Source organism: Gracilinanus agilis, chromosome 3 (genome assembly GCF_016433145.1).
Source record: "Gracilinanus agilis isolate LMUSP501 chromosome 3, AgileGrace, whole genome shotgun sequence".
Classification (NCBI taxonomy): Eukaryota; Metazoa; Chordata; class Mammalia; order Didelphimorphia; family Didelphidae; genus Gracilinanus; species Gracilinanus agilis.
The window spans coordinates 343,782,419-343,800,744 of record NC_058132.1 but is presented as its reverse complement, the minus strand read 5'-3'; the positions used below and the strand labels follow the sequence as shown (position 1 = coordinate 343,800,744).

At 34.4% G+C, this 18,326-nt stretch overlaps 1 protein-coding gene across 3 annotated transcripts in view; it reads left to right on the top strand.

The window, feature by feature from the left end:
- The window catches only part of STXBP5L (syntaxin binding protein 5L), a 437,905-nt gene that overhangs the window by 326,016 nt on the left and 93,563 nt on the right, over positions 1–18,326 (top strand). The window contains exon 19 of one of the 3 annotated variants that reach the window (XM_044670067.1): positions 1,224–1,295. The exons of the other annotated variants lie outside the window; for them this stretch is intronic. Coding sequence (XP_044526002.1) covers positions 1,224–1,295 — 72 coding nt within the window. The remainder of the gene's footprint in view (positions 1–1,223; positions 1,296–18,326) is intronic. 3 annotated transcript variants of the gene reach the window in all.

Here is an 18,326-nt window from a genome sequence, read left to right as displayed (position 1 = left end):
GGATATGTGTATTATTGCCATGGTATATGTGCTTTATTAATATCTGGTTATGCTAGAAAAGATTTCTCTTGAAGGAGAAAAGAATCTAGACATTTCTAAATACTTCTTCCATATGAACTTGCCTAACATTCTTCAGAGAATGGATTTAGGCCCATGTTAATGTCTACACAAATCCCTTTGGATCTTCCTTGTCTCTTGTGATATTCATTTATCATTTCACACCAAGGCAATGAGGACCACCAGACTATGTGGAATCAATTTTCTACTTTAATTTCAAGAGAATATGAAAGATTCCAAACATTTGCAGGGTCAGATTTAGGCTCTGCCTTTGCCTCTGAGAAGCTAAGAGAGTTTTTGCTTTCAGTACAATAAACCTACAAAAGTCACTACCATATTAAAGAACAGAAAGCTGACTTTCTCAAAATTGGATGGAAACTTACAAAATCATAAAAAGAGTTGAATCAGTAAATACAGGGAACCAGGGAATCTATGAATTCCATGGGGACCCCTGTAGGTACCATAGAGTTGTTTGAAGAACATTAAACTAAGCAGTGGCCAGAAAAATTACCATCTTTACCCACAGAACTTAGTCCTAAGATCATTTTAACTAAAATATAACCAAAGATAAGAAATGATCATTTAATTAAAATGTTAACCTTTAAGGATTTAAGAATTAACCTTTATAATTAGAATAAAACCTTTTAGTAATTATCTTTTGTTGCAATTACAAAATACTGACTCTAAGGGCTATAATTTTAGATGAAACTATAAAAATCCCATCAATCAGACCATTTATAGATTATATTCTTTTCTAAAATCAATAAAAATTAAAATCCTTAATTAAAAAAATTTAACTTCCATAAAGATTAACTCAAAATTACTTTTTACACCAGGAAAAGGGATTTTTTTTTTTGCAAATAGATTATAGTTTAAACAATGTACCATGCAGAAATATATACTGAAGGGCAATGATTTTTTTCTGCATCAAATTTATTCAGCTAAGCAATATTCAACTGCTTTCTTACCATCCATCACCTCTTAATTTTAAAAATTAATTTACTTTCTTAAATATCTCTTTTCTGACCTGATTACCAAACTTGCTGCAGTGTCTTCACCTTGGCTGTTGTAGATGCTGGTTATTACATCACTTATTTCCACTTTAGATTGTTTCTCTCTCTTTTCTCTGCCTGCTGCTGATGCTGGTGTTCTGGCATGTTCCAAAGACAACTTTTGCATGCGTGGCCTGTCTAACTTTTATCCAGATTTAACGAAACGGATCCGTACTTCCTATCAGAGTAAGTCCTATAAAGGTTAGGCAAACCGCTTTCATAACGCTCATATTGTGCTCAAGTTAAAACTGTACACCTGTGCTTAGCAATGTGTTTCTTTAAACACATTCAGCGTGCTTGCATTTTTTTGTTTTCTTATGGAAGTGTAAAATGCTCATTTTGATAATAAAATTGTTCCACAAGTACTTTAAAAACATTAATGTTATGTGCCTGGTGATTCTTATCCATTATTTCAGTGTTTGTTCAAAAACATACAATTCATGCTATCCCTTTTTCACTAGTACTATGTCAGTATCTTTTGTTTTAAGATGGGGTAGGGAGAGCTCTTACAATAATTGACTAGTTATATCAGTAATAACAGTAGTTGACTAGTCTCTTATGACTTGAGCTAGGACTTGTTTCATTAAACAAGTTTAATGCTTATTAACATAGCAGTGAAGAATAATGGAAATGCCCTGGGCTGAGAAGAAAACCACTGATTAGATCTAATTCTAGCCTTTGTTCAAAAAGGAAACTAATGGGAGAAAAGGTGACATGAATAGGGTAGTTGAATAGGCCCTCAACTGACAAAGGGAAGTTCCTCCCTTTCCTCTGGAGTCTAACTGGAAGAGCAAGAAGTTGATCATAAGGTCATTATAGCATTTCAAGTATTGGCCCTAATCAAAGGTAATAGTTTTGTCAGTAGAGGATTTGCATTTCAGAGAGTTTGGAAAGGTAAAAATTGCAGAGTATCCACTGAACCATAAAGTTAAGGAAAGAAAAAGTATGGCCCCTTTAGTCCTGGTCCGTGAGGAAGAAAGAAACCCAAACTACCAAAGATTGAGTCTCTGATTTATAGAAGACCCAAGAATGGTCCCATGCTATGGGAAAATGAAAAGAAAATGGGAAAGTTAGAGTTTCCAATTTTTAAGATTAAGTGTATCCTTCCTCCTTTATGTATGTTCTTTCCCTATCTTCTCTCCCCACCAGTTTATATCCATATGCAGATACTTCAGGAAGCCTTCCCTAATTAATCTAATTGTTGTTTCATGACTCCCTGAGCTATATTCTTTGAGTAATTAAGTGTTCAGTATATATTAAAGGACTTAACAGTTGCTAAAGTGTTGCTTTGTAGATATGCTTAAATATTCCTAAATCATTTTTGTTTTATGTGCCCAGATAGATTATAAGCTTCCCATTAAATTTAACCTATTATAATTAGGACGCCTTCCTCCCCCCCAATCACACAAGCCCCCAGAAGAACTACCCCAGAGTTGAGAGCCCCTCTGGATGAACATCCACTGAAAACCAGCCATCCAGAGAATTCGTTAGTTCCAAGTGCAAAGACATTTACTAAAAGTAGCAATAGAAAATTCTTCCTAGAAACCTGGGGCATCAACATAAGGAAAATATGTGACCAGAGCTCATATTTGGAGTCGAAACACACCTCTAAAGCAGCTTAGCTATGCTTATCTTTTGGTAATGTCAAGATACTTTGCTGGGCCTCCTCCATGCTGAGTAGTATATCTGTACTATGAATCTTGTTTCTGTGCTAGACATAGCATCTCTCTTGGACACATTGCCTTTGCTGAGTGATTCTGTTCATCTCCCAATCAGTGAGCCATCTCTCTGTTATCTTCTAAGGTTTATTGTGGTCACTGAGGCTCCTGTGCACTAACAAAGGCTCTCCCTCCCAATAGAAGGCTCACCATTTCTTAGTCATAGCTGAGCCTATGAGACACCATACCTAAGCTAAAGGACAGCTGAACAAAGCCAAAGTGACCCCAGGTTAAAATTGTCTCTTTACTTTCAACCTTCTGGGCCTGGTTCTAAATTGCAGTCCATTGCCCAGATAACTAACAGACCTAGGACTTATTAAGATTCCTTACAACTTCCATTTGTGCCTTGGAGATATTGTGTGCCCTCCAAACATCATTTCTTAGTGCTGTGCCAAAGAAGACACACAGATCCTATGTGGAAGCTGAGGATATAGGGTCCACTTCACACCCAAGATCCTCTCTGAATTATAAGCACAAAAGTGAAATGAAGAGTATAAGGATCTTGTGCTCCTCTTTCCTATACCACAAGACTGCTTTTATCATGTGTATTTGTTAGCAGCAAAAACAAACAAAAGAAAAGCTCTTCCTACTATTCCATAATTTGGCCTATGCAAAATCTTAACCCTTAAATTCACCATATCAAGGCTGTAATATAGAAAGGGTTTTTTTTTTTTTTTTGTAAACTTGAGTGTTTTAGAAATGTGTTATTTGTTACTTAACATTCTAACTAAGTATGTCTCCCCCACAAGTCTCCATGCTCTGGCAGAGACATGCAAACTAAAAAATCCTGACCCACTGGCTTATGTCTGGGATGCACCCAAAGGTTTCTTTCCTACCCCAGACTTTATTGGCATAACTCCACCCCCTCCCATCTTCCACCTTGTGGTAAAACACAGTAGTCACTGATTCTGCCCGCACATTCAAGCTGGAAGGGAAGTAGGATAGAATCAAGCTGGCTTTTGCTTGGAAAATGTCCTAGGTTAGAGACCCCAAGGCTGAAGAAACTATCCAAAACACCCATCTAGACCTTCCTCAAAGCTTCAAGAAGGAACAGAAATTTATTCTTCTTACCTATAACAGGAAAGATGAGAGCCAAGGGAGGAATAGAGGCAGGAGATCAATGTGAAGACTCTATTAGGCCTAAAAGAAATCAAAATCTATCTGAAGTCAGTCCCATCCTCTAAGAAGCTACTTTTAGCAGGTTCAGAGGCCAGGGAAAATTAAATTCCCCAATGTGGGAGGAGACTCAGGCAGGTTAATAGTCTAGCCTTAAGGGTATACCACTGAGAAGTGGAAGAAGTAAGAAAGTGATGAGAGAATATTTTTTAAAAAGACTGAAGCATCTAAGATTTCAAGAGGAAAAACTTTAATGACAAACCTAGAATATAAGCAGATAAAGCAACTATATGAGGAGAAAGTATGAGTAATAAATCCCCAAAGAAAATGTCCTTCTAACAAGTATTACAAGACAAAGGAAATCAAACCAATACCTGTTGAAATACAGAACCCTATTGAATCATATAGATCATGTAAAAACAAGAAGATACTACAGGATGGTGCAAGAGAGAAGTGGAAAAATCAGAAAAGAAATTCTAAAAGAAATAATTAGCAGGTTAGAAAAACATGAATCCTTAGTGGCTTAATTTCTCCAAAGACATGAAATAATGAAGAACAGATTTGGAAAAGTTACTGAAGTGAAGGGAAATGGCAGAGTCAAAAAAATTGTCTCATCTTCAACTCACACTGTTATCAAATTCTCAAAGTTTTTACTACTCTGTTTTCTTAGACTCTGGGGCATAGCCTTAGAGAGTAGCCTTGGAGGATTTGGAGGTATTGTTCTAGTACTATGACTCCTAAACTTTACCTGTGTACCTCCCCTCATGAGTATTAGTTGATGTCAATTAGTCAAACAGGAGTAGAAATGAGTATTTACTATGGCAGATAATAGTACTATGGTACAATTAGTACAAACCACTCCTCCCACCCAAAATCTATAATCTCTCTCTGCCCTGAGCCATCTAATCAGGGAAAAGCGGACTCAGGCTTAGAGGCAGTATTGTCAGAGGTCCAACTCATAGCTCCTAGTCTTTTTGCTAGTCTCAAGATGACCCTCTTGGGTAATATGATATCAACTTTCTAATTGACTCTTTGTGGAAATTTAGATTAGTATCTAGCCTATCCTTGTTTCCCAATACATGTTTTTAGCAGCTATTGTAGGGATACTGTTAAGACAAGATTGAAAATTCTCAATCTTTTGACCTTCCAAAATTCATAGGATCCTCCCCTGAGGACCAAGAAGTATGGTATGGAAGGAAGAGGAGATATTCTCCTTTCATTCTAAATGATTAATTCCGGCATTAACTATAATGTTCTTTCTGCTGCAGGCCCAAACTATAATAATTATTTAAATATACCCCAAGAAGAATAACTCTATCCTTCAGTCAGTCTGAACAAACTTTTTGTTGAACCTATATTCTTGTCCATGCTTAATGATCAATCAAGATGTGATCTCACCTGATATGCATATTAGGGCATTCCATCTTCTCATTTGCTTTAAATGATTCATTTATTTAGTTCACCTTGACTTTTATATTTCTACCAATAAAAGCTATTGGCCTTGGGGGCAGCTGGGTAGCTGAGTGGAGTGAGAGTCAGGCCTAGAGACAGGAGGTCCTAGGTTCAAACCCGGCCTCAGCCACTTCCCAGCTGTGTGACCCTGGGCAAGTCACTTGACCCCCATTGCCCACCCTTACCAATCTTCCACCTATGAGACAATACACTGAAGTACAAGAGTTTAAAAAAAAAAATAAAGATGAAAAAAAAAAAAAGCTATTGGCCTTGAAAAAAATATCCACTAAGACTACCTAAGAGTAATAGGTCTCCCAGAAGTACACAACAAATAAGAAAATTTGATGTTATATTGCAGGAAATAGTACAAGAAAAAATAACTAAAACTTCTGAATACACAAAAAGGACTAATGAAAAGAATCAACAGAACAACTTCATGAAAAAAAGTGCCCTATTTTGTTAAACTACACGGGAAACAGTGATTAAATATAATAATTCCATTGACAAACAATAAATTCTATGAAGAGCAAGAAGAAATCCTTGAAATATTTAAGAATGGGAATCCAAATAACATAATTCACACCCACTAGAAACCACAGAAGGGAATGGAATAATATATTCTAAAAAGCAAAGGAGTGAACTCAAAATGTAACCTAAAATATTGTGCCATGCAAGCATGAGCCTAATTTTAAAAAAAAAGAAAGAAAGAAAAGGATGGACATTTAGTAAGAGTGAAGCATTTGAAGTATTTCTTTGGGTGGTGAGGAAGATATGAGCAGGACGCTTAATTTGCAAACACCTCAAATAATAGAAAAAAATTATGAGAAAATAAATTTTTTCCAAGGAAAGAATAAGTAATTAAATAAATTGCCCCATTTTTAGAGGTTCTTTTTAAAAGGAAAAAGAATTTGTTGGGCAAAAAGAAGAGGAATAGTTAAGGGTTTGGGTTTTTTTTATTACATATTGTGATAAAGAAGTCATATCTTTAAAAGGAAAATTTAGGTCAGAGGAACAGAACTAAAATACCATGGGATAAATCCCACAACCCACTTACAGATGAATCATTATATTTTATGGGACAAAATTGTACAATAAAATGGATAGAAAGGAGACAGAGAACAGAAAGGAAATGTAATGGACCCTATCAAGTTCATGAGTAGATGGCAAAGGGATGATGACTAATAGTCTTTTAGCTCTTAATAGGGGTTTCTTCTAGGAGAATGAAAGATGTGTCACAAGAGAAGGATTAAAAGAACTGGTTAGTACACATGAAAATCGCCCACGCTGAGAGAGAGTGTGTTGCCTCTCAACAGCATCTTGCCTTTGGAATGGGAAAATCAGAGCTTCTAGGAATATCTGGCACACAAGAAGAGTGGGAAGACATGAACCTGGCGATGAGGTCATGTGGCTCTTTTGAAGGAGAATGATCATGGGATAGAACTGAAATTTACAATTGATGACACAAAATAATTTAACAAAGGGATAAAAATATACATCATGGATTCAAAAAATAAAAGTTCAGAAGAGAATAACAAGAAGGAAAGAGAAATAATTAAAAGAAGAAAATAAAACAATCCTTTGATAATGATACAGAACAAACTAACAAATAAGTTAATAAGAGATAGTAGAAAGGAGTGTAAACCACTTAACTGAGGGCAGGAGGGTATATAAGATAGAAAGCAGGGGGAGAATGAAATAACTTAAGAAAAGTTTCTAAATCAGGAAAAATGTCCCAAAACAGAGAATGATGTTTGTGGTAGTAAATTGGGTCATAAAATCATTTAAACAAGATAGGTTGTAGGGACAAGGCACTAAGTTAAAAAAAAAAAAAGAGAGAAACAGAAATATCTTTTGAAAGAAGGTGCTACTAGAAATGAATGGAGGAAAATATTAACCTAAATGTCAAAACTTAGCTAGATGATACAGTAGATAGAGTCCTGGGCCTAGATTCAGGAAGATTCAGCTTCATGAGTTCAAGTCTCATCTCACATACTAGTTATGTGAGGCTGGGCAAGTCACTTAATCCTATTTGCCTCAGTTCCTCATCTTTAAGATGAACTGGAGAAGGAAATAGCAAACTACTCCAGTATCTTTGCCAAAAAGACTCCAAATGGGGTAATGAAGAGTTGGACAAGACTGAAAATGACCAAACAACAACAATAAAATAACAAATTAAATAATCCAATTGAAAGAAACAAATTATGAATAAGAAAACAAAATTCCACAATCTTTTGCTTAAAAATACCACATCTAAAAAGCAAAGATATAGGTAGAATCAAAACAAGAGGCTAGAATCAAATTTACTATGCCGCTGAATCAATAAAAGTAGAAAATTAAAGCATACTATTGGACAAGAGTTCCCTATGCTTTCCTTAAAGAAATTATCATTAACAAATCAATATAATTATTAAGCTTGTATATCAACACATAAATTCATAAAGGAAAAATTTCATTACAAGAGTGTTAAAGAAACAATAATAGGAATATTTTAATGTAACTGAGTCAGACAAATCATACAAAACTTTTTTTAAAAGAGCACGATAAGTATAGAATTAAAGAAACTATTGTAGAATTAAGAACTAAAAATTTATGGCATTTTCTGAATGTAATATCTAAATAATATGATTGTTTCTTATAACACAAGTCACTTGCAAAAATATACTGTATTAAACACAAAATTGCAAGTAAATGTAAAAAGTGAGAAAAATAAACATGTCATTTAAAGTTCACAATAAAATCAAACGAGTAATAAATTTAGGGAGCCCAAACAAATGACACAAATCTAGAAGGAGATGTGATAAATTGTAATGGGAAGGATAAAGCAAAGAAAAATAGCCATATACAGTATTATTAATTAGTAGTATTTCAAATTTTAAAAATAAAATGCTGGCAAAAATGCTAGAGCAGGGGGACAGCTGGGTGGTTCAGTGGATTGAAAGCCAGGCCTAGAGAGGGAAGATCCTAGGTTCAAATCTGGCCTCAGACACTTCCTAAATGTGTGACCCTGGGCAATTCACTTAACCCCCATTGCCTAGCCCTTACCACTCTTCTGCCTTGGAACCAATATATAGTATTGATTCTAAGATGGAAGTTAGGCGTTTTAAAAAAATACTACAGCAATCTATCCCCCACCAAAATGACTAATTATGATCATGTTGGATTTATACAAGAGATGCAATGATGGTTTACCATTAGGCAATCAATTAACAAAATCATATTAAAAACAAAAACATCGAGAATGATATAACTATATCATTAGTTGAGGGGGAGAAACTTTGAAAAATAATAACTCATTTATACTCTTAAAAAACATCTATTAAGTATAGTTCAAAAGGCATTTTTTTAATATGTCAAAAGTGTCCATCAAAAAAGTCAGCATTATATGCAATTGAGGCAAAATTAGAAGCTTTCCCAATAACTGTAGAAATGAAGCAAGGATACCTCACCATTTCCCCATTATTATTTCAGTTGTTCAGTCAACAAACATTTATAAAGCACCTATTATGTGTAAGATAATGTGCTAAGCCCTGGGAATACAAATACCAAAAGGAAAGACAGTTCCTGCCCTTAAGAAGCTACAATTTAATGATAGAATTCTACAGACAAAAGGAAGCTCAAAAATAGTGAATAAGGGGAAAGGGAAGGCACAGGCATAGGGGCCTGATGGATGAGTCCAAAGGAAAGCACATTGGTGGGAAATTAAGAGATAGCTGACCTGTTGGCCTTTCTTAAATGGAGATTTGAGGAATAGGTCCCCACTCTGCCTTCCAATCAGAGAGGTCCCCAAGGCATAGGATTCTCAAGGGTGTGAGTATCTTCTTAAAGGATTACGAAGTTCCTGGTGGTGTGTTGAAGTTCCATGGACTGCAGTCAGATGAGAAATGAAATATTTGAATGAACTATTTGATCTAGTTCTAGAAATACTAGCAATGACAAAAGACAAAAGACAGAAATTAAAGAGATTGTCAAAGAGAAGACAAAATTGAATGTTTTGATGACATAATAATTTACTTAAAAATCCTTGGGAATAAACAAAATAATTAACGTAGTAGCTTCAGTAACTTCCAGGCTACAAAATCTCCACCCCCCGCCCCCCAAATCCCAGCATTTCTGTAGTATATTAGCAAAATGTAGGCTTCCTTTCAAAAAAAAACCCTACAAAATGCATGAAATATTTGAGAGTCAGCCCACCAGAAAGCACAATTAATATTTACATAGATTCAATTATAAAACCTCCTTCAAGAAATAAAAAGCAGCATAAATAACTGAAGGAATATTTGTTGTTTATATATGAGCCATATCAATAAATAAGAATAATAATTCAACTATTGTTATTTTATGAATTAAAAATAAGGTAAAATAATTTTAAATTTTACTTGGAAGAACAAAAGAACTAGGATATCACAGTCCATAATGGAAAAAATATAATCATAATGGGGGAATTATACTTTCAAGCTTCAAACTCTTATAAAATGACAATTATCAAAAACATTTGGTGCTGGTTAAAAAAATTAAAAAGTAGGAGCAGCTGGGTAGCTCAGTGGATTGAGAGCCAGGCCTAGAGATGGGAGGTCCTAGGTTCAAATCTGGCCTCAGATACTTCCCAGATGTGTGACCATAGGCAAGTCACTTAACCCCCATTGCTTAGCCCTTAATACTCTTCTGCCTTGAGGCAGAAGGTAATGATTTAAAAAAAAAATTGTAAAGTATATGAAAGGAATCAACTAGACAATGAAGATCAGAAATAAATGAACTCAGTGATCCAATATTTGACAAACCCCCAAACATAAATAAGTTGGGGGAAAACTCCTTATTTTACAAGTACTGCGGGGAATACTGAAAAGCCAAAATTGGTTCGGAGCAACAAGTTATTCTATATACCATAATGGATTCAAAACAGATGTATGATCTGAATATTTAAGATCATCTCATAAACAATTAAAAAATAAGCAGATCATATAAGATTCACAAGTACAGAAAAAAGGAGTTCTTAACCAAAGAAATAGAGGCAAATACAAAAAATAAATGAAATCTTTTTAGTGATATAAAAAAAAGCTTTTGCACTAATAAAATGAATTTATCTGAGATAAGGGAAGTGTCCGACTGACAAAAATTCTTTGTCTTAAACATATGACAATGGCCCAATATTAAGATTATGTGGGCAGCTATAACACAAAAAGCTATTCCTCAATAAACAGGTGTTCGTAAGATATGAAAAAATAAATGTCAAAATAAGAACTTCAAGTTATTAACTAAAGTATTAAATTATTAATAACTAAAAATAAGAGAAATGCAACTCAAAACAATCTTTACCTTACAAGTAGTATATTAGCAAAGATGGCAATAATCAGTGTTGAAGGAGTTGTGAAAAGACAGACACAGTAATACATTATGGTGGAGCTATGAATTGGCACAAACATCATAGATAAAAATTTGGAATTATGCAAATAACTGTCTAAATGTCCCTACTCATTGTCCCAGAAATTCCACTAAACACATATTCTTCAAGAAGGTCAGTGACAAAAAAAGAAATACTCACTGATGTTATAAATATTTATGGCAGCACTTTTTGACTAGAAATAGTGCTTTAAGATTTGCAGAATGCTTTATATAGACTATTTCATTTGATCTTCAATGACTTTTTGAGATTGGCTTTATTGTTATCTTCATTTTACAAATAAGAAAACTGAGGTTGAGAGAGGTTAAGTCATTTGCCTTGGGTTTCCCTACTAGTACAAATTGGAGGCAGAATTTGAACTCATATATTCCTGACTCCAAATCCAGCATCCTACCCATGATTCCATCTAGCTGCCAAACAAATGAAGACTGACTAAATAAAATGTGGTATATGAAGGCAACAGGATATTGCAATTTTATAAAAAATGACTAATATGAATATAAACAAAAAATTTATAACTGGTACAAAATGAAAAAAGCAGAACTAGAAAAATCAATATGCATGACTAAAACAATATAAATAGAAAGAACAATAGCAACAAAGCAATTAAAACTGAAGGTTAGTAAAATTATTAATGACTAGGTTTGACCAGAAAGTAAGATAGGAGAAGGCATCACTCCCAGATACTTTGCAAAAGAGTTAATAGGTGTGGAACATACTGCTTATGTGTTTTCTGTCAAACTTTTGATACATTAATTAGTTTTGCTGAATTTTTTCTTTCTTTTTAAAAATTCTTTCTCACAAAGAGTAGCTCTTTGGAAGTAGAGGGAGGAACAATATCAATAGGAATCTTTTTTTAAAGGTTCTTTGATAAATTTGGAGAGAGCAACTTCATTGATGTGGTAGGAAGTCAGAATGTAAGAGCAGAATATGTGGAGGCAGTGAATGTAAATAGGTTTTTTCTTCTTTTCTGCAATTGACTAAACAGTCATTCTTTTTGGTAATAATAGTTCTTATTTCATTATTGTTAACAGAATGATAGCAAGGCATGGAAAGTGATAACAGGGTAGGAGAAGGGAGCATAACTTCAGAGGCAAGGTGGATCATTAGATGCCCATGGTGGGTAGTCCTGGTGCCTTGACATCTGGTTGCAAAGTGAAACACAGTCTAGGATTGACTTGATATAGAGAGTTGAGGTGAGTCTTCATTTACTTAACCAATCAGAACCACTTATCCCCAGAGTGAATTCCAAAAAACGCAGTCAATTATTGGGATGCAGATGGGGATTGGGGTTGTTCTTTGAAAGCCTTATCAGAAAGTTATTCCTGTTGGGAAAAGAAAGGACATCTGTGCAGCAGATGGTGAGATTCCCACAGTGTCCCCGTGCTTAGATGGAATATGAAGGATCGTCCGAAGTTAGATATGTGCCAGCTTTTCACTCTCCTTCCTACAACATGACACCCAATATTTCCAGTGTAGTCTGGCCAGGGCTAAGTACAATAGAACTAATTATGTCTCTTATTCCAAACAACAAAAACGTGATTATATAAGTGATATAAATATGAAAAATGATAAAGGCTGCTATAATAATGTAAATTAGTATTTTAATTAAAGCCATGCTGATAGATAAAGTTATTAGACCACGCGCTTGTAAGCATTCAAAACTTACCGCCTAGCCATAATTGTCTCCTGTCCCCTCCCGAGTCTGCTGGCCAAGAGACCACTCCCTCCTAACCCAGGAGATTATAAACTCTTCCCTGCGTTGAGACGTAGGCCTCCCTACGCCCAAAGACCCCGAACCGGAAACCCGTTGGACCACGGGAAATGTAGTTTGATAATTTCCCACGTCCATAGAAAATATATATACTTTTAGATGGCAATTCCCAAATTTCACTTTTACAGTGGGTACTAAAAAGCTTGAACAAAATTCAATAAGCATAAACTAAAAGCACTAAAAAGTACTGCATTAGAAGGAACTTTTCTTAATATGCTCAAAAGCATTTGTATGACTTAAGAGCAACTGTTATTTATAATGGAATAACACTGGAAGTCTTCACAGTAAGTTCAGGGGCAATACAAGGATTCCTACTTTCTCCTCTTTTGTAGCTATAGAAATAATATAAGAAAGGGACATCAAGGGAATAAATACTGTCAATGAAGAGACAAATGATCCCTGTTTATGGATATTATATTGGTTTTGTTTGAAAACCTTTGACAATTATTGAAAAAAGCAATTGAGTTAATAGATTCAGCAAAATGACAAAATACTACATAAATCCACAAAAATGATAAACATTTCTGCACATACTAACAAAAGCAGGAAGAAAAAATCAGTTAAAGGTAATTGCAAAATTCATAAAGTATCTGGAAATAAAACCTATCGAGATGAGCCTAGGACTTAAATAAACCTACAAAATATTTCTAGAAACAATACAATAAAAGTTTAAAACCTGTGCAAATTAATCTGTAGTTTTAACACCATGTCAGTCAAAATTACCAGGGTGTTATGTTATAAAATTAGTTCAAAATAGCTACAAAATTCACTCTCTTGATCCTAGACACTGTTCTTTACTTAACATAGCCTAAAATCACATTAACTATTTTGACCTCCATGCCACACCATTGGTTAATATAAAATTTGCAGTCCTTTAATCCATTATATATTTTTCACACACATACATACACACAAATCTATTGTATAACTATATATCTGCCATTCTGTGCTTCTTACATTTATTTATTTTTTGAACCGGAGCATAATATCCCTGTTGAATCATCAAAAGCATTTCTGCTTGGTATAAAAGATAAGCAAAAGAAGAGTTGAAGCATTGTGCCTTCCCTTTTTGTGTATTATCATTATTCCATCTTCCTTGAATAGATATTGAATCTCTCAATCTCCATAAAAGTTTTTTTAAGCTCTTTTTGTTGCCCTTAGTATAAGATGTGGCCCAGACCCCAACTCTAGTTATACATAAACTGGGTTCATTCTTATGGACTTCCCAATATTTCTGCCCCTCACCTTGGAACATTAAAATCTGGTTCATTTTTCCCAGTCTAGAGTTATATTGAAATTTTATCTCTTGAAGTCTCCTACAGTTTTTTACATCTCCTCAGTAGAGGACTTCTTCAGCTCTTCTGAGAAATTCAAGGTCATTTATTATGAGTTCAACTCATGGTCTCTACTATTTGCCTCAAAATCTCTGTATATTTTCATTCATCCTTTCCTTCATTACTAATCTCTGAAGAAAGAGTGATCCTTCTTGTCAAAGCTAACCCCTGTATTTGTTGGAGGTTTTTAAAGTATTTATGTACAAGAATTTTTTTTCCTCTCCTTCCTTGAACATTTTTTAAAAAAGAAAAACTCTCAACAAATAAGTATGGTCTAGCAAACAAATCCCCACTCACCATATCCAAAAATATGTGTCTCATTCTGAATTTTGAGTTCCTCACTTTTCTAGCAAAACAGTGAATATTGTGCTTCATCTTTAGTCCTCTGGAATTGTGGTTTTAATATTGCATTGATTAGAATTCTAAATAATCTTTCATAGTTGTTTTTGTATATAATGTTGTCATTGTACAAGTTGTTCTAATTCTCCTCACTTCACTCTATTTCATCTTTTCTTATGTCCAGTCATATTCAATTACAATTCATGTATCTATAATTTGTTTAGCTATTCCAAAAGAAGACACCTGTTTTGTTTTCAGTGTTACACTATTATATAAAAAGCTCTCTAAATATTTTTAACACATTGGGTCCTTTTCTTTCTTTTATCTTTCTGGGCCACGGACCTTCTATTGGTATTACTGGGGCATAGTTCCAAATTGCTTTCCAGAATGGCTGGACAAATTCACAGCTCCATCAACAGTGCATTAGTGTGCTTGTTTTCCTATGAACTCTCCAACATTTGCCAATTTCCCCTTTTTGTCATCTTTGCCAGTTTAGTAGCTAACCCTTCTGCTTATGCCCTTAGTCTTTTCCTATTATTTTTCCTATTATTATATTTACAGCCTGTTCTATCACTCTTTCCTCCCTTTCTCTTTCATCTTCAGTCTCTCTCTAGGAACCCCTTTCCTTGGTGCCTACAAATATGCTCATCTTCTCCATTCTCTAATAAAAACTTTTCTTAACCTTACCATTCCTTCAACCACATGCCCTATATCTTTTCTCCTTTTCAGTGTCAACATCTTAGAAAGATGTCTTGCTGCCTCCTCTACTTCATTATCTACTCTCTTTTTTCAGCCCTATATAAGTAGACTCTGTCGTCACCACTGTTCTGAAACTATCTTCTCCAAGCTTAGCAATGATCTCCATGAATAAATGACTTCTTTTTCATTTCTTGTCTTCCTTGACTTTACCATAGCTTTTGACCCTATTGACCACCCTGTTTTGTTTTTTTTACCTAGCAAGGTTCTTTCCTGGTTGTTTTTCTTGTCTGATTGTTTCTATGCAACCTTTTTTGTTGATTCATTGTTTATCTACTCATATACCCCCTAATTCTGAGTGTCTTCTAAGACTGTTCTGTACCCTTTTCTCTTCTCTTGCTGTAATCACTTAGTGAATTTCTAATTCTGTTGCTTTTTCCAGCCTCTCTTTTCTTTAGCATTATTTCCACTTTCTAATTCAACAAATTAAGGATTGTGATGTTAAAATTCCATACTGTAATTCTACTGCCATTGATAGTGAAAATTCTGTTATTAATTTTTTATAGACCTTTTTTTTTCCATTTTGCATTTTTCTGATAACCATTTCCCATTTCATCCTTAAATGTCTTTGGAATGATCTAATTTCAGATCTCTGTAGAGATAAAATTAATATCACCAATATAATTACTGGATTTCCTCCATTATTGTATGAAAATTAGTGGCACTTTGCTTAGTTGTGTTTCTTTTTTTTTTTTTTTATTTTAAAAAAATTTTTTTAAACCCTTAACTTCTGTGTATTGACTCCTAGTGGAAGAGTGGTAAGGGTAGGCAATGTGGGTCAAGTGACTTGCCCAGGGTCACCCAGCTGGGAAGTGTCTGAGGCCGGATTTGAACCCAGGACCTCCTGTCTCTAGGCCTGACTCTCAATCCACTGAGCTACCCAGCTGCCCCAGTTGTGTTTCTTGTTGAGCTGTCTTTAAACAGATTTTTCTGTCCACTACTTCCTATTATTTTATGAAATCGTAATCTTTCATTTTCCTAGACTTTACAATAAATGAGTTTATATTATAAACCAGTGCTGATTTTGGCTGTCATCTTTCTCTGTTTGACAAGAAGATTTAGTTTCACGACTGAGGAGATTTCTTTCTTTCTTTTCATTGGTTAAACTTCCATGTTTGTTATAATCAGTGATATAAGTACAATATTATAATCAATGTCAATGTAATTTTTCTTTTTTAAAAATCAACAACTTGTTTAGATATCTTATTACATGCCATGTCTTTTTTCTCATTGTGTGTTTTTTCTAGTTTTACATTAATTTTCATCTTTCATAGGCCAGTGTTTTAACTGTGCACAGTTGACTGATTCAGTAACAGATTATTTTCTAACTATTTAAATATATTCCTTCCCCTTTTTTGGTGATGTTATTTTGCCCCATTTCTTTGAGAGAAGGAATTACCAATGATTTAGGTATGAGACTTTTATGGTATTTCCAAGCTTTTGGTATCTCTCATCCCTTCTTAACAAGCATTTTTTTTATCATATTCTCCTATTTCCACTATTGAAGTCATTGAGTATCAAAATATATTTTTATTTAATTTGGAAGTTCTTGTTGAGATCCTTGTAGGATTTCTTTACTTCTATCACCCTCTACAACTCAAGTTAGCACATAAATCACAATTATATACATGGAATTCTTTTTATAAATATTTACCATGAACACTACAATGTAAGAAGATTAAATGAAATGTTGTTTCTTCTTGTCTTTATATGCATGAGAAACCTACTTCACCCACCTCCTTTATTTTCCTTTCTAAGAAGAATCTGTAAAATTTCTTTTAAATAACTTTCATTTAACTACTATTTCTTTTTTTTTCTTCTGGTTTCATTTATCATGACTAATAACAAAATTAAGATTAATATGATTATGTTCCTTCAATAGCATATTTATTTGTTGGTAATTGGACAATAATCTCATTTTTGAGTACCAATAGATAAATTAAATTTTATCTATCACATACATCAATATCTAAATATCAATAGATAGATATTTGTAAGTGTATAAGATATCCTAAAAGTCTTAGTGAAGTTCTAAGCTAATAATTTCATTATTGATCATTTAAGAGCTAAAAATTTCACCAAGACTTTGGGGATAAACTACATACGTATATATAAATTATATATTGTTTGTAGAGGACTAAAAACGGTTCTTCTTAGCATCCTAGGTCCTATTTTGCCACCACATTTCCACTATCATTGCAGGAGCAGAAGAAGCCCATAAGTGTGAGGATCATTTAATAATTTGATTTGTTTCTTTACTTTTCATGACCAAAGAACTCATCATCAATTTACTTTAAGCCTAGTAATCTATATGTCTCTTTCTGCCTAGCTAATCTGATTCTCAGAAAGCAGATAATATATTTCAGGGACCATATTCAAAGTCTTTGCTGCATGGTAGACTCTGCCAGAGTCTGTGCTCCCCTGCCATCACCTTTGATCGTCCAGTTCCCTTATGCATCATGATGAAGCCTTAGAATAGGATTAACATAGCTGCCAAAACATCCATTCTAAGAAACAGCTCTGTCCATGCCATTCTTTTACTCATAAACCTTCAGTTGTTTCCTGTTACCTTTAAGATCATACATAAACTTCCCAGTCCAGAATTTATCTATGTAGATTTTTTTATGTCAGCACCCCTATTTTTTCTTGTTGAAATCATGTATGTTTGGGTCATCTGGATACCATCCTTTTTGGATCAATCTTCTTAAAAGTTTTAGGTCTTGTGATCTTTGCTGAATTTTTGAGATCTTCTTTCCTTAAACTTGCCTTTCTAGTTTTCCCTCTCAGCTATGCCTTTTATATCCCTAATCGCTAAAGGGGGATCAAGGGTGATGGTTAAATGTTTCTAATTGGATATTTCTGTTATTTAAATGTTAATAAAAAGAAAATAATTAGAAAACAAAATTTTTTTAACATTTATTAATATTCATTTTTAACATGGGTACATGATTCATGCTCCACCTTTCCCCTTCAACCCCCCCCCCCCGCACCGCCCCCCCACCCTTGGCCGATGCGCATTTCCACTAGTTTTGTCATGTGTCCTTGATCAAGACCAATTTCCAAATTGTTGGTAGTTGCATTGGTGTGGTAGTTTCGAGTCTACACCCTCAATCATGTCCACCCCGACCCATGCGTTCAAGCAGTTGTTTTTCTTATATGTTTCCTCTCCTGCAGTCCTTCCTCTGAATGTGGGTATCGTCTTTACCATAAATCCCTCAGAATTGTCCTGGGTCATTGTATTGCTGCTGGTACAGAGGTCCATTACATTCAATTTTACCACAGTATATCAGTCTCTGTGTATAGAGTTCTTCTGGCTCTGCTCCTTTCGCT